The 16,401-nt window shown below is 36.4% G+C and overlaps 1 protein-coding gene across 4 annotated transcripts in view; it reads left to right on the top strand.

Annotated features, from left to right (window-relative positions):
* Nucleotides 1-10,170, top strand: part of esrrgb (estrogen-related receptor gamma b) — a 41,262-nt gene extending 31,092 nt beyond the window's left edge. For 2 of the 4 annotated variants that reach the window (XM_087296567.1, XM_087296568.1), the window contains 2 exons: nucleotides 5,562-5,831; nucleotides 6,283-6,863. In XM_087296567.1, coding sequence (XP_087152693.1) covers nucleotides 5,562-5,831; nucleotides 6,283-6,527 — 515 coding nt within the window. In that variant the 3' untranslated portion in view covers nucleotides 6,528-6,863. 4 annotated transcript variants of the gene reach the window in all.
* Nucleotides 10,171-16,401: the final 6,231 nt, after the last annotated feature.

The raw sequence follows: 16,401 nt of genomic DNA, 5'->3' as shown, positions 1-16,401 counted from the left end.
TAGATAGATAGATAGATAGATAGATAGATAGATAGATAGATAGATAGATAGATAGATAGATAGATAGATAGATAGATAGACACAGACATATCTGTACACTTGATTTTATTTACAGGCATTATCTTTACATATATTTTTACACATGTACACACATACATGCACACACAAAGAAACACAAAGAAACAAACACATATATGCATACATCCACTCACACACACACACACACACACATATATATATATATATATATATATATATATATATATATATATATACACATGCACACACACACATATATACACTCACAAACGCACACATTTATACGCAGATGAATACAAACATCCACTGACATATCTATGCACACATACATAAACACACCCACATATATGCGCACACAAGAACACACCTATGCACACACACACACACTCACACACACACACACACTCACTCATAGACACAGTAACATTTATACACGTACACACATATGCACTTTATATAGGCACCATAAGTTTTTATATTCACACACACACATGTTTGTTTTTGTGAAAAGTGGGGACATTACATAGGTTTCCATTAATTTTATACTGTCCAAACCGTATATTATATTGCCTTTTTTTATCTGCTGTTTGTTTTGGACACAGAGGGGTGCAGTACTGTTAGTTCAGATGAGATTGGGAAAACAGCTGTGTGTTGCTGTCAGAAACGCACACACACACACACACACACACACATACTTTCGGTGACTCTAGCATTTGTTGGAATCACTATGAAACGTCCATACACTGTCTCACACCCACACAACGGACAATTTAGCTCACCCAATTCACCCATAGCAGACTTGTGGGGGAAACTGGAGTACCTGGAGGAAGCCCACGCCAACACAGGGAGTCATTGCAAACTCCACACAGAAATGCCAACTGGCCCAGCCAAGACTCGAACCAGCGACCTTCTTACTGTGAGCATTTACAAAAGGCATTTGCGCCCACGGAACTGCCGCTCACTGGATATTTCCTCTTATTCTAACCATTCTCTGTAAACCCTAGGTATGGTTGTGCATTAAAATCCCAGTAGATCAGCAGTTTCTGAAATACTCAGTCCAGCCCTTCTGGCACCAACAACCATGCCAGGCTTAAAGTCCCTTAAATCACCTTTCTTCCCCATTCTGATGCTTGGTTTGAACTGCAGCAGATCGTCTTGACCATGTCACATGCCTAAATGCACTGAGTTGCTGCCATGTGATTGGTTAATTAGAAAATTGCGTTAATGAGCAGTTGGACAGATGTACCTAATAAAGTGGCCGGTGAATGTATATAGATAGATAGATAGATAGATAGATAGATAGATAGATAGATAAGATTCTTTTTTGTCACAATGAGGTAGTCCTCTCCTCAAAGACACACACACACACACGCACACACACTAAACTGGTCAGCACCTGTTTTGTGTTGATACTGACCTCTGTAGTAATGCTTACAAAACAAACCACAAAACCAGGTGTTTGTGTGTGTGTGTGTGTGTGTGTGTGTGTGTGTGTGTGTGGTTCTCCATAACACGTGAATATTATTTGTCATAGTTTTGTGCACCCGATTACAGTATTTGGTAAATAAACAGAATTAGTTCTCATTTAAGCAGAGAGATTGTGAGTGTTTATTACACACGAGGACACGCAATACAGACTTACTGTGTTTTTAATATAAGATTAATTAAAATGACTGCAAAAAATGTTTTAGAAATAAATATTACAGACTTTTTGCTGACTTTAACTTTTTCATTCATTTCTTCATTCATTTTCTTGTTGGCTTAGTCCCTTTATTATTCGGGGGTCGTCACAGCGGAATGAACCGCTAACTTATCCAGCACATGTTTTACGAAGCAGATGCCCTTCCATGTGCAAACCATCACTGGGAAACACCCATACACTATGATTCACACACATACATTATGGACAATTCAGCTTACCAAATTCACTTATAGCACATGTGTTTGGACTGTGAAGGAAACCGGAGCACCTGGAGGAAACCCACGCTAACACGGGGAGAACATGCAAACTCCACACAGAAATGCCAACTGACCCAGTTGAGGCTCAAACCAGTGACCTTCTTGCTGTGAGGCGACAGTGCTACCCACTGCGCCACCGCATTGCCCCTACAGTATTTTTGTTTATTTATTTATGAAAAATGTCAAACATTACAGTATTTTTCTGCAGTAAAAATGTCTAAACATGCTACCTGGAAATAAAACTATGCAAGAAGGAAGATCATTTATTTATTGCAGAAGGAGATTTATTCTGCTGATTTCGATATATAGCAAGTATAATTATCTGATTATTAACTCATATTATTTCTCTTATTAATTTAATGTAATTAATTACCAATGGTTACATTTACAGGTTTGCATTTTTTCTTGCATAGCAGTACTCATAATAATAATAATAATTATTATTATTATAACCATTTTAAAACAGGTCTGCATTTTATGTGTTGATGCTTTTAAGAAATTAAGTAAGTTTTTCAAATTTAAATAGTTTAATTTCTAATTTATTTAAATTTGTAAAATTTGACATCTTAATATATATATATATATATATATATATTATACACTACCTGATAAAAGTCTTGTCGTTGATCTCAGTTGTAAGAGCAGCAAATAATCACTTGACTTCTAGTTGGTCATTTGGAAAAGAAGTGGCAGAATGTCGATTTTTCTGATTAATCATCTGTTGAACTGCATCTCAATCATCACAAATACTGCAGAAGACCAACTGGAACTCGCATGGACCCAAGATTCTCACAGAAATCAGTCAAGTTTGGTGAAGGAAAAATCATGGTTTGGGGTTACATTCAGTATGGGGGCGTGCGAGAGATCTGCAGAGTGGATGGCAACATCAACAGCCTGAGGTATCAAGACATTTGTGCTGCAAATTACATTACAAACCACAGGAGAGGGCAAATTCTCCAGCAGGATAGCGCTCCTTCTCATACTTCAGCCTCCACATCAAAGAAGCAAAGAAGGTGAAGGTGCTCCAGGATTGGCCAGCCCAGTCACCAGGCATGAACATTATTGAGCATGTCTGGGGTAAAATGAAGGAGGCATTGAAGAAGAATTCAAAGAATGTTGATGAACTCTGGGAGTCCTGCAAGAACACTTTCTTTGCCATTCCAGATGACTTTATTAATCAGTGATTTGAGTCTGAGATGTATGGATGCAGTCCTCCAAGCTCATGATGGAGTCAGACACAATATTCATTCTGTTTCCACTGCAGCATGACTTTATATTCTATTCTGTAAATTATTTCTGTTAAGTGACAAGACTTTTGTCTAAGCAAAGTCAGACCTTACTGTCCTAATGAAATCAGTAAAAATCAAGGCATGATCATATTTTATTTTGGTCAAATAAGTGTAATCTAGAGGATTTTGCCTTTCATATAAGCCACTTCTAATACTGAATGATCAACTAGAAGTCAAGTTATTATTTGGTGTTTCTAAAACTTGGACACATTTAATCCAAGGCATATGTGTGTGCATGCAGGTGTGTGTGTATTTAACATATAGATGAGTGGTGTTTTGTGTTCATGTCAACAATGCATTAGTGTGTATGTGTGTGTGCGTGACAACAGCTTTGTCTTTCCTCTGGCGTCTGAAGCTGGCTGTACAATAATAGATGACATCATTGATTTAAACAGCTGGGTGTTTTTCACTGGTGTTGTTTAAGTGTCACGATGCCCCTTTGAGTCTGTTAACATGTTTCACAAATGTCGATGCGTAACTCAGTGTTCAGCTCTCGCTCGATCAGCGCAGAGATCCAATCAGCTAATGAACGTCAGTCAGCTGATAAACATCACATCACTGCTGCTTTAATTAACTATAGAGGAGAAGGAGAGAGATTCAGCTGACACTGACACACACACATAACAATTTATACACATACAGTGCATCCGGAAAGTATTCATAGCACTTCACTTTTTCCACATTTTTTAATGTTTCAGGCTTGTTCCAAAATGGATTAAATTAATTTATTTCCTCAAATTTCTACACACAATACCCCATTATGACAATGTGAAAAAAAGAGTTTGTGAAATTGTTGCAAATTTATTAAAAATAAAAAAGTTGAAAAATCAGATGTGCATCAGTATTTACAGCCTTTGCTCAATACTTTGTTGATGCACCTTTGGCAGCGATTACAGTCTTGAGTCTTTTTGAATATGATTCCACAAGCTTGGCACACCTGTCTTTGGGAATGTTTGCCCATTCCTCTTTGCAGCACCTCTCAAGCTTTATCAGGTTGGATGGGAAGTGACAGTGTACAGTCATTTTCAGATCTATCCAGAGATGTTCAATAGGATTTAGGTCTGGGCTCTGGCTGGGCCACTCAAGGATATTCACCAAGTTGTTGTGAAGCCAATCCATTGATATTTTGGCGGTGCGCTTTGGGTCATTGTCCTGCTGGAAGATGGACCGCCGCCCCAGTCTGAGGTCAAGAGCACTCTGAAGCAGGTTTTCATTCAGGATGTCTTTGTACATTGCTGCATTCATCTTTCCCTCTATCCTGACTAGTCGTCCAGTTCCTCCTGTCCTAAAAACATCCCCACAGCATGATGCTGCCACCACCATGCTTCACTGTAGAGATGGTATTAGCCTGGTGATAAGTGGTGCCTTGTTTTTTCCAATTGTAACGCCTGGCATTCACTCCAAAGAGTTCAATTTTAGTCTCATCAGAGCAGAGAATTTAGTTTCTTATGGTCTGAGAGTCCTTCAGATGCCTTTTGGCAAATTCCAGGCGGTGAGTGGCTTCCGTCTGGCCACTCTACCATACAGGCCTGACTGGTGGATTGCTGCACAGATGGTTGTCCTTCTGTAAGGTTCTCCTCTTTGCACAGATAAACGCTGGAGCTCAGACAGAGTGACCATCGGGTTATTGATCACCTCCCTGACTGAGGCCCTTCTCCCCCCGATCACTCAGCTTAGATGGCCGGCCAGCTCCAGGAAGAGTCCTGGTGGTTCAAACATCTTCCACTTATGGATGATGGAGGCCACTGTGCTCAATGGAACTTTCAGAGCAGCAGAAATTTTTCTGTAACCTTCCCCAGCCTTGTGCCTCAAAACAATCCTGTCTCGGAGGATTCTTTTGTCTTCATGCTTGGTTTGTGCTTTGACATGCACTGTCAACCCTGGGACCTTATATAGACAGGTGAATGCCTTTTCAAATCATGTCCAATCAACTGAATTGACCACAGGTGAATTTCATTTAAGCTGCTGAAACATCTCAAGAATGATCAGTGGAAACAGAATGTGCCTGAGCTCAATTTAGAGCTTCATGGCAAAGGCTGTCAATACTGATGTACATCTGATTTTTCAGGTTTTTTTCAAAAACTCTTTTTTCCACATTGTCAGAAATGCCAACTGGCCACGCTGGGAATTTGCCAGGGGTATGGATAATTTCCGGTTTGACTGTTTATTGACTGTTTATACAGTGTCTGAATACATTTTTGTAGGTATTGTTTAGCCGAAAGATAGACTGAAAAGTTCTTTATTTTTCTGATGTCTGTTGTGTGTCTGTGTCAGGTTTCTCCAGCCTCTCACTGTCGGATCAGATGAGTCTCCTACAGAGCGCCTGGATGGAGATTCTGGTCCTGCGGGTGGCGTTTCGCTCTCTGCCCTGCGACGACAGGCTGCTGTTTGCGGACGATTACATCATGGATGCGGAACAGGCCAAATGTGCCGGTCTGCTGGAGCTGCACACGGCCATATTACAGCTGGTGCGCAGATACAGATGCATGAGCCTGGAGAGAGAAGAGTTCGTCACTCTGAAGGCCATCGCTCTCGCTAACTCAGGTCAGACTTGCTTGCACACACTGATCTCCATGATCGATGTGTAATGCATTTTTAACATACAGCTGAAGTCAGAATGGCTTTCCAAACACATGCATGAATCGGGTAAGCTAAATTGTCCGTAGTGGATGTTTCCCAGTGATGGGTTGCAGCTGGAAGGGCATCTGCTGCGTAAAACGGGCTGGATAAGTTGGCGGTTCATTCCGCTGTGGCGACCCCGGATTAATAAAGGGATTAAGACGGAAAAAAAAAAAAATGATTGAATGAATGTTTGCTAGTTGTTTTAGTTTCAAGATCTAAGGTAAACTATTTGCTGCTGCTTTTGGTAGTATGACAATAAAAGTTTGCGCGCACTTGCCGAATAAATCTCTTTCTGATTCTCTAATTTTGGATGCGATTACTCTTTTCCCAGCACTAGTAAAAGTCTGAAATGTTGGTTGATTTCCTCTCTCAGACTCGATGCACATTGAGGACGTGGAGGCGGTTCAGGGTCTTCAGGACGCCCTGCACGAGGCTCTGCTGGATTACGAGTGTGTGCATCACAGTGAGGACCCTCGACGGGCAGGAAAACTCATCATGACTCTCCCGCTGCTCCGCCAAACCTCCGCTAAAGCCGTTCGTCATTTCTGCAGCATCAAACAGGACGGACGCGTCCCAATGCACAAACTCTTCCTGGAGCTGCTGGAGGCCAACATCTGATCGGCAAGCCCATTGGACTGTCAGACTGAGGTGACACGCCCCCTCTCGCACACCATTGGCTGAGGGAGGATTGGTCACAGATACAGGGGAAATTACTTATTAACAATAACACAGGATATACTCCATACGGATACAGTTGGTCAAAATGATTCGCCTCCTGGTCATTTTTTGTGTTTTCTTTTTAAAATATTTACCAAATGCTGTTTAACGGAGGAGGGAATTTTTCACAGTATCTCCTATAATATTTTTTCTTCTGGAGAAAGTCTGATTTGTTTTATTTCGGCTAGAGTAAAAGCAGTTTTTAATTTTATAAAGTGAAGTTTATTTATAAACTAATTTCGAGAGGATCATGTGCTTATGATTGCTTGCGGCTGGTTCTGCATTATCCAATTTATTATTAACCAATCAGATGATTCCTAAGTTACTATAAATACCAATAATATCCAGCTGCAGGCCCGCAGAACCACACACGTTTTAGGCGCACACAATCTAGGACACACAATCTAGGCAAACCATATATGGTTACGATGGATGTTAAAGTTATAACGTCTTTTTGGACATCGTCATCGATATATTTTGATATATATGGTTAATAAATATTGTACACAATAAACAATAGTGTTTACTTTACTTTATTTCACAAATATTGCGATTGAGACAGCCGAATGGGGGGCAGTGTTTCCGATCACCATTCAATATAATAGAGTGAACAGTTTTTAATCAGTCATTATAGCTGATCAGTCATTATTATCTGACAATAATATGGCAGATACTCGTTTGCTGGCCTTGCTGAATGATCTCATTTGGACAGGTTTAATTTATATAATGGATTAATTTATGATGAAGGAAATAATAGCAAGTTAATATAGGCAATAATACATTATATGTAATAAAAATCTTTTTACATGTAACAAATGTATAACACTATATTAATATTTTACTCAAGCGATTTAATAGTGTTTATAAACTAATGTATTAGCTTAATTTTCTAATAACCTTTTAATTAATGATTTCCCACATTTAAAACTATTTAAAAGTAATTTAATACTACAGTAATAGGAAACAAATAGGAACAAATTAACTTTTAATAAAAAATCATAAGTGTGTGTATATATATATATATATATATATATATATATATATATATATATATATATATATATACATATATACACACACACACACATACACACACACACATACATATATATATATATATATATATATATACATTTATATATATATATATATATATATATATATATATATATAACACCTTTAACAGTGACAGTTTAGTAAAAGATAGTAGTTTATATATAAACTTTTAATTATAATCAGTTAAGATAATCAATTTATAACTATATATATATATATATATATATATATATATATATATATATATATATATATATATATATATATATATATATATATATATATATATATATATATATATATTGTTTGAATGGTTAACTATAGTAGGCTAATTTATTTTAAAGTGACATATTATTGTTTGCTTTTTATACCAAGTATAATAATATTAAGAGCTTGAATTAGTTTATTACACTTAATCCAACAATTAGACGGTCTATTATGTTTTCTTTGTGTATATGGACACATGAATAAAGTCATAAGTTTCTTTAACCAATTATTTTTATTTACATAATTTAAGTTCAAAAACTGCAGAGATGTTAAAATGATCGTTACAATATAATAATAATAATGACTGAAATGGGAAACTATATTTGTGAAATTCAATAGGTGGTGATAATGCTAAAGAGTTAGTTACCATATATGGTTTGCCTAGATTGAGTGTCCTAGATTGTGTGCCTCAAACGTGTGTGGTTCTGCGGGCCTGCAGCTGGATATATCTCATAAATACCCTAAGCTTCATATAACAGCCATCTTTGTTTTGAAGAATCCCCCTTCCACTCCTCCTTTCCCAGATGGGTGGCACGGTGGCCCAGTGGTTAGCACTGTTGCCTCACAGCAAGAACGTCACTGGTTCTACTCCTTACCAAGCCAGCTATTGTTTATTATAGTTATTAAATTTTATGATAGTTATTATGTTTAGAAATAGGTTGAAAAAAAAAATCTTCTCTCCGTTAAACAGAAATTGGTAGAAAATAAACAGGAGGGCTAATAATTCTGACTTTAACCGTGGTTGAGGATGATTAATACATGTCAAAGGTATCAAATATACAGCAAATGAAGAGACCATTGAATGTTTTCTGGATTTACTCAGTTTGGTAGGTTTGGGGTTTGAGTAAACAGTTCATATTTGTTTGATTCTATAAAGGTCTGAGAACATTTCTTCCAAATATTTCAAATAGAAATATTGTCATTCAGAGAATTTTATCTCTAAAATGATTGAAAGTCAGTGGTTATTAAGCCTATTATTAATTTCTTAAGGTCTTGTGAAATTAAATATTTATTATTATTTTTTTATGTTAGTATTAGTAACTGCTTAATTAGTATTGGTACTCTGTTTCAACTGGTGTTGTGTTGTTAAAAAATTAATGGAAACTAGTGATGGGTCGTTCATGAACGATTCGTTCTTTTTGAACGAATCTTCAATATGACTCGGGAACTGCGAGTCCTCTCAGGGAGTGATTCGTTCATCTGCGCGTGCGCACATTTGAGCAGGTAATATTGTTAATTTCAAGTCTTCATCACATTGGCAGAAGCAAATCATATGCGTTTAGAGCCGGAAAAAGAATTGATCCGCTCACCTCTCGAGTCCTCTTATCGGATCTGAGTCACTTGTTCATCACGGGCCAATCTTACGCGTTTAGAGCCGGGAAAAGAATTGAACCGTTCATCTCTCGAGTCCTCGGGTTTGAGTCATTCTGTGCATTGATTAAGATTATATGTGCCTGTCAGTGTAACGTGAATAAACACCTGACATTTAAAGACATGAAGAGGTGAGCGGAGCAAAGAGACAACAATACCTTCATAGACAAAAGAGCAGGTCAACACTGAATTATTATTTTCTCCTTCATATATTCTATTTATGATTTATTTGTCGTGCAATCAACCTTTTGGGCTTGTTATAGATGTGTTTGGAAGCCATTCGTAACATTTTAATAATATTTTGGCAAACTGAACCAAATGAACGAAATGACTCGAAAAAAGATTCGTTCATCTTGATGAACGAGACTCAAAGATCCGAGTCAGTAAAATGATCCGAACTTCCCATCACTAATGGAAACACATAATGTTTTTGTCACGTTGACCATTTATCAGTAACAGATGCTTCAGGACAAAACAAAAATAATGTTTTACTCAAACACATCTATAAATTCATTGTGAATCCAGAAAAGTGAGAATTTTCATGTGCACTACTGTTTTCATTTCTTTTTATAAAACTGAAATGAATGAAACTGACCACATGTGATGCTGAAGACATTTGTAATGTTATAAAAAGTGCTACATCTGTCAAAAGAATGCACATTAGACTGATTTCTGATCATGTGATAGTGAAGACTGCAGTAATGATGCTGGAAATTCAGCTTTTCACCAGAGAAACTAATTAGTTTTTCAAATATATTCAGATTGAAACCAGTAATAGCAGTTAGTAATGATCTTTCACAGTATTACTGGTTTCATTGCTTTTTCTTATCAAATAAATGCTGCTTTGCTGAGCTGAAGAGACTTCTTTTAAACAAAGTTGAAGACAAAATTATATTATTTTTATTACATTTAAATTAATTAATAATTTAGTAATTTCCAATGGGGCTAATAATACTGATCACTGCAGTATGTATATATGTATATATAAATATGTATGTATATATGTATATATATATATATATATATATATGTGTGTGTGTATATATATATATATATATATATATATATATATATATATATATATATATATATATATATATATGTGTGTGTGTGTGTGTATATATATATATATATATATATATATGTATATATGTATATATATATATAAGTATAAATAATAAGTTTACCATAATAAAGAAAGAAATGTCTCTGTATATGTGAGGACTTATCAATCTCGCCTGTGTTTGTCTGTTTAATAGTGAGCATGATCACTCTACTAATGTTTCCTAGAATCTCCTATATGAATATCCACTGTCTCACTTCTCTGTGAGATTTTTAACAATTTTTTTTTTCTTGTTGTTGTTGCTTGTATGACGCTCTCATGAAAAATAATGTTTTTTCCTCCCCCGATCTGTTGATTATATGTCTTTTTTTATTTTTAAATAAAGGCTAAAATGTGATCTGAATTCCGTGAAGTTCTGTGAATTCATCTTTGGTTTGAAGATTTTCCAGCATGTAAATCTGTTTGGAGAGCAAACACTGCTTACGTTCGCAAAACATCAAGTCAGTTTGTGTTCAGGCACAGAAATGATCTAATTACATGATTTATTTGTGGATTATTTGTCTGTTTGTTTTCTTATCAAATGCATGACAAATAAACACACACACAGGCATGTATTTGACTTCCATCACTGAGGGATCATTAGATATTCTTGTACCATAAAATAAGGGTATTTCACCAGTGTTCTGGTTGCTTTCTAAGTTGCCATGTGGGTGCTATGGTGTTATGCTCAGTCGTGGAATTTTAAAGAGCCCATATGATGCATTATAAAAGGTCATATTTTGGTTTTGGGGGTTTCTAACAACAGGCTGATATGCATGCAAGGTCAAAAAACACTTTCCTTGTCTTATAATATCCATCTTTTTTTACCTAATTATTCCAACAACTCCCATATGATTTATTCAGATGATTCATTTTTTTTCCCGAACCTCAAATCACCCATCAGATCATTTATTATGGCCTTTTGAATATGGGATTTTGGTGGAAGATTACATTGTAGCTGTTTTGGTGCCTGTGCCTTTAAATGCAAATGAGCTTGTTCTTCCCACCCACCATTCCCACATGCATCTGCTGCATCACACAAACAGCAGTCAGTAGCGAGGTTATATAATAGTTTTGGATTTCCTATTAGTTTTAGTATTTCGTTTTGACTTTTTGTTTTTAAATTCAGATCGTTTTAATTTGTTTTTGGAGGCAGATTTACTCGTTTTTATTATTCATTCATTTTCTTTTCGGCTTAGTCCCTTTATTAATCCGGGGTCACCACAGTGGAATGAACCGTCAACTTATCCAGCACGGTTTTATTTGCAGTGGATGCCCTTCTAGCTGCAACCCCTCTCTGGGAAACAACCATACACACTCATACACTACAGACAATTTAGCCTACCCAATTCACCTGTACCGCATGTCTTTGGACTGTTCGGGAAACCGGAGAACCCAGAGGAAACCCACACGAACAGAGGGAGAACCTGACCCAGCCGATCTCGAAAAAGCGACCTTCTTGCTGTGAGGCGACAGCACTACCTACTGCGCCACTGTCACCCTAGTTTTTTTTATTAGTTTCTATATTTTGAAATGACCTAGTTTTAGTTTAGTTTTCATTAGTTTCAGTATTAGTTTTAGTTTTTTTTTTTGTTTGTTTTTTTTCTAAATGAGGATATTTGTTGGGTACAAGATTCAAAATCAACAGAATAAATATTGTATAATATAAACTCAGCCATACATTTTTTGAAACATGAACACTATCATCCAACAATACCATCTACCCATCCTCAAATTCAAATACAACAGCTCACAAGACAGCAACCCAAAGTACAAGATGTGTGCAAGGCTGCTCTGAGATTAGGTACACACAGTGCTGTAAAGTAACTAATTACAAATACTCAAATTACTGTAATTGAGTAGTTTTTCTCAGGAATTGTAATTTAGTAAGTAATTTTAAAAATGTCTACTTTTTATGTCTACTACTAAAAAATGTCTACATTTTTAGTGCAGTATTGGTACTTTTACTCCACTACTTTCCTTCAACCTGCAGTCACTACTTTATTTTTTCTTGTCTATGGGGATAAGAAAAATCAGTCCTGTGATTCCTGTCCAATTAAATCTCACATAAAAGGTAAATCACATCATAATGAACTACCTCAAAATAGGGTTGATCAAAAGAAATATATTAATGCAATTCAAATATATAATATATGAATTGATGTTTACTTTAGACTTAATATAAATATATGTTTATATTGTACAATTATAATGATTAAAATATATTTTTGTCAAATAATTTTGTGGCTAAAAAGTATCTGCTCAGGCACCGGTACCGTTTTAAAAGTATCGATTTAGTATTGAAATAACCCCAAACGATACCCAACCCTACCTCAAAACATGTGCGCTTTATAAGTGCAGCAAACTGTCATCTCAAGGATGATCAGGAAAAATGAACAACAGTTAAATATATGTGTCACAGCAAAGGGTCTGAATACTGAGAACTGTGATATTTCAGCTTTTCTTTTTTTTTTTAAATCAGCACAACTCTGTGTTTTTCTGTTAATATGGGCTGTGGTGTGGACATTAATACGGAAAAACAATGAACTTCAATTATTTTTGCAGACGGCTGAAATATAACAGAGTGAATAATTTATGGGGATCTGAACACTTTCCATACCCACTGTAAGTGGTTTCTATGCGGCGTCTAGATCGCTTTAGTTGGTATCCTCTAATCAAGGTTGGCATGTTTTGCTATGAAGGTATTCTGGCTGCTATCTAGGGTGTTATATTGTTTCTAGGGTGTTTTGGTTAGTGGCCAGGGTGACTTTAGCTGTTTTTTAGTGTTGCTCTGTGGGCTCTTCTCAATGTTTGGTTATGGTCATGGAGTTCATCTTCAAGTGTCTTGATTTTCTATTGATGCTGATCTTAGGTTCTTCCTTCAGGGAGTTTTTTTCTGAGCGTGAGAGATCATTGAGATGCGGCTGTAATTTTCTGTCTATGGATAATCAAGCTAATCGATGCAGATGAATTAAGCGAGTGTCAGACAGCTCCACCTGCATCATTTCACAGACCGTCAGGAACCGTCAGCACATTAGACTCTCTTCACTGAGAGACGCCGCTGTAATTAATGAGACTCATAGAAAAGTTGCTTACACAGGAGAAAAACTCCAAACGGGACAGGTCGTGCTTTCAAATTTTGTGACTATCACTGTAGTCCCCCTTTTAAAAAATATAGTTTTATCCTTTTTACAGTGAATACGGACTATATATTTTGGTGCATTTACATTTTTATTAAACGGCTATAGGCATGAAAAAATGAGTTTGGCCGCCGAACATCATTAGTAATACCATTACAAAGATAGTACATTTGAATTAAAAATATAAAGTACAAAGTTCAACATTTTATATGGTTTATGTTTCCCTTGGTTTTTCATCATTATTACATTTGTTATTAATATTTTCTAACATATTCATTTGGGTGGACTATTTTTTTTTAACTGTGATCTTATGTTATTTTGTTAAATAGTTGTACCAAAGCTAAAGACTGATCTAATGTCTATATAATATATAATAATAACCTTGAAAACACTAGATTAAAAATCAAGCATTTTCCAGGATTTCCAGCACCCGTACGAACCCTGATATATATATATATATATATATATATATATACACAAATATATTACTGTAAAGCATCAGAGCAACATATGTGTATGTGTATGTGTGTGTGTGTGTGTGTATATATGATAAATTAAGAGATGTAATGTAATGTAATGTAATGTAATGTAATGTGTATTTTGTAATGTAATGTGTATTTATATAGCGCATTTTATTGTGTATGGCCATACACCCAAAGCGCTTCACAATCATGAGGGGGGTCTCTCCACACCACCACCAGTGTGCAGCATCCACTTGGATGATGCGACGGCAGCCACAGGACAACGGCGCCAGTGCGCTCACCACACACCAGCTATTGGTGGAGTGGAGAGACAGTGATCGAGCCAATTCGGTGGAAGGGGATGATTGGGAGGCCATGATCGTAAGGGCCGATAGAGGGACTTTTGCCAGGACACCGGGGTTACACCCCTGCTCTTTCACAAGAAGTGCCATGGGATTTTTAATGACCACAGAGAGTCAGGACCTCGGTTTAACGTCTCATCCGAAAGACGGCGCCCACTGACAGTATAGTGTCCTCTTCACTTTTACTGGGGCATTAGGACTCACACAGACCACGGGTTGAGCGCCCCCTGCTGGCCTCACTAACACCACTTCCAACAGCAACCTAGTGTTCCCTAGTGGTCTCCCATCCAGGTACTAACCAGGCTCAGCCCTGCTTAGCTCCAGTGAGTAACCGGTCTTGGGCTGCAGGGTGATATGGCTGTGAGATCACATTTTCTCAGTTATACCCTCACCAGCCACTTTATTAGGTACACCTTACTAGTACCAGGTTGGACATCCTTTTGCCTTCAGAACTGCCTTAATCATTTGTGGCATAAAATCAACAAGATACTGGAAATATTCCTCAGAGATTTTGCTCCATATTGACATGATAACATCACGCAGTAGCTGCAGATTTGTCAGCTGCACATCCATGATGTGAATCTCCCGTTCCACAATTCTGACCCTACCTAATTCTGGCATGTGCTACCAGAGAACTGCCGCTCACTGGATATTTTCTGTTTTTCTCTGACCATTCTCTGTAATCCTTACAGATGGTTGTGTGTGAAAATCCCAGTAGACCAGCAGTTTCTAAAATACTCAGACCAGCTCGTCTGGCATCAGCAACCATGCCACGTTCAAAGTCACTTAAATCATCTTTCTTCCCCATTCTGATGCTCAGTTTGAACTGCAGCAGATCGTCTTGACCATGTCTACCTGCCTAAATGCATTGAGTTGCTGCCATGTGATTGGCTGGTTTGAAATTTGTGTTAACTAACAGTTGGACAGGTGTACCTAATAAAGTGGCCGGTGAGTGTACATTAAAATTTTTAAGTGCTGTATTTTGGGGCTGCACACTGATCCTTGAGTATTTTAATATAATTTAATATAATATTTAACACTGACTGACATTTTAAGAGAAGTCTTTCATATGTGAATGTTTTGTTTGCTTTTCCTAGCCAAAATATTCAGGTTACTGTACATTCATTTATTTTTATAGACAATCAAACTTCAATGTTTAACACATTTCTTTAAAAAAACAAAACAAAACTAAACATTTGTGCTTATATGGAATTCAATAGATGCAACATAAACACATATAAGCCTAAAAAAATATAAAAATAAGTAAATGCATCAATAAATAGAAACAGATAAATTAAGTTTAAAATAATAAAATAAAAATGGAAAATAAATTTCAAAAATTTAGTTAAAATGACAATACATCTGTCATATATTACTTTATTTTTCTATTGTTACATTTATGTATTCATCTATCTTCTAATTTCTACATTAAGCATTTTCAGGTTTGTTCCTCGATAATATTGTGTGTATTTACATGAAAGGGTAATAGTTTTATTTTTATGAAATACTGCTGTGCTGTTTGTGCGTTAACCGTGTAACAAAAGATGTGCAGATGTTGGTCATTCACAATACAGACATATTACCTCTATAAATTAATGAAATACGGTAGTTTACCGTGAAAATGAGAAATTACTTTAACGGTTTGTACCGTGTTCTTAAAGATAAAGTACTGGCAACCACAGCTGCCATCTTTTTACCGTAAATTTTACGGATTTATTTTTTACAGTGTACAAACAGTTGAAGTCAGAAGTATAAGCTGCCCTCCTCAATTATTAGCCTCTCTGAATATTTTTCCCTCAATTTCTGTTTAATGGAGAGCAGATTTTTTTCAACCCATTTCCAAACATAATAGTTTTAATAATTAATTTCTAATAACTGATTTATTTTATCTTTGCCATGATGACAGTAAATAATATTTGACGAGATATTTTTCAAGATACTTGTATTCAGCTTAAAGTGACATTTAAGGTCATAAAGGTACAAGAGCTGACACTGGGGTGGTACCTTTTCAAAAGG

The sequence above is a fragment of the Danio rerio genome, chromosome 20, assembly GCF_052040795.2.
Source record: "Danio rerio strain M-AB ecotype USA chromosome 20, GRCz13ab, whole genome shotgun sequence".
NCBI lineage: Eukaryota > Metazoa > Chordata > Actinopteri > Cypriniformes > Danionidae > Danio > Danio rerio.
This window is presented reverse-complemented; position numbering and strand designations above follow the sequence as displayed.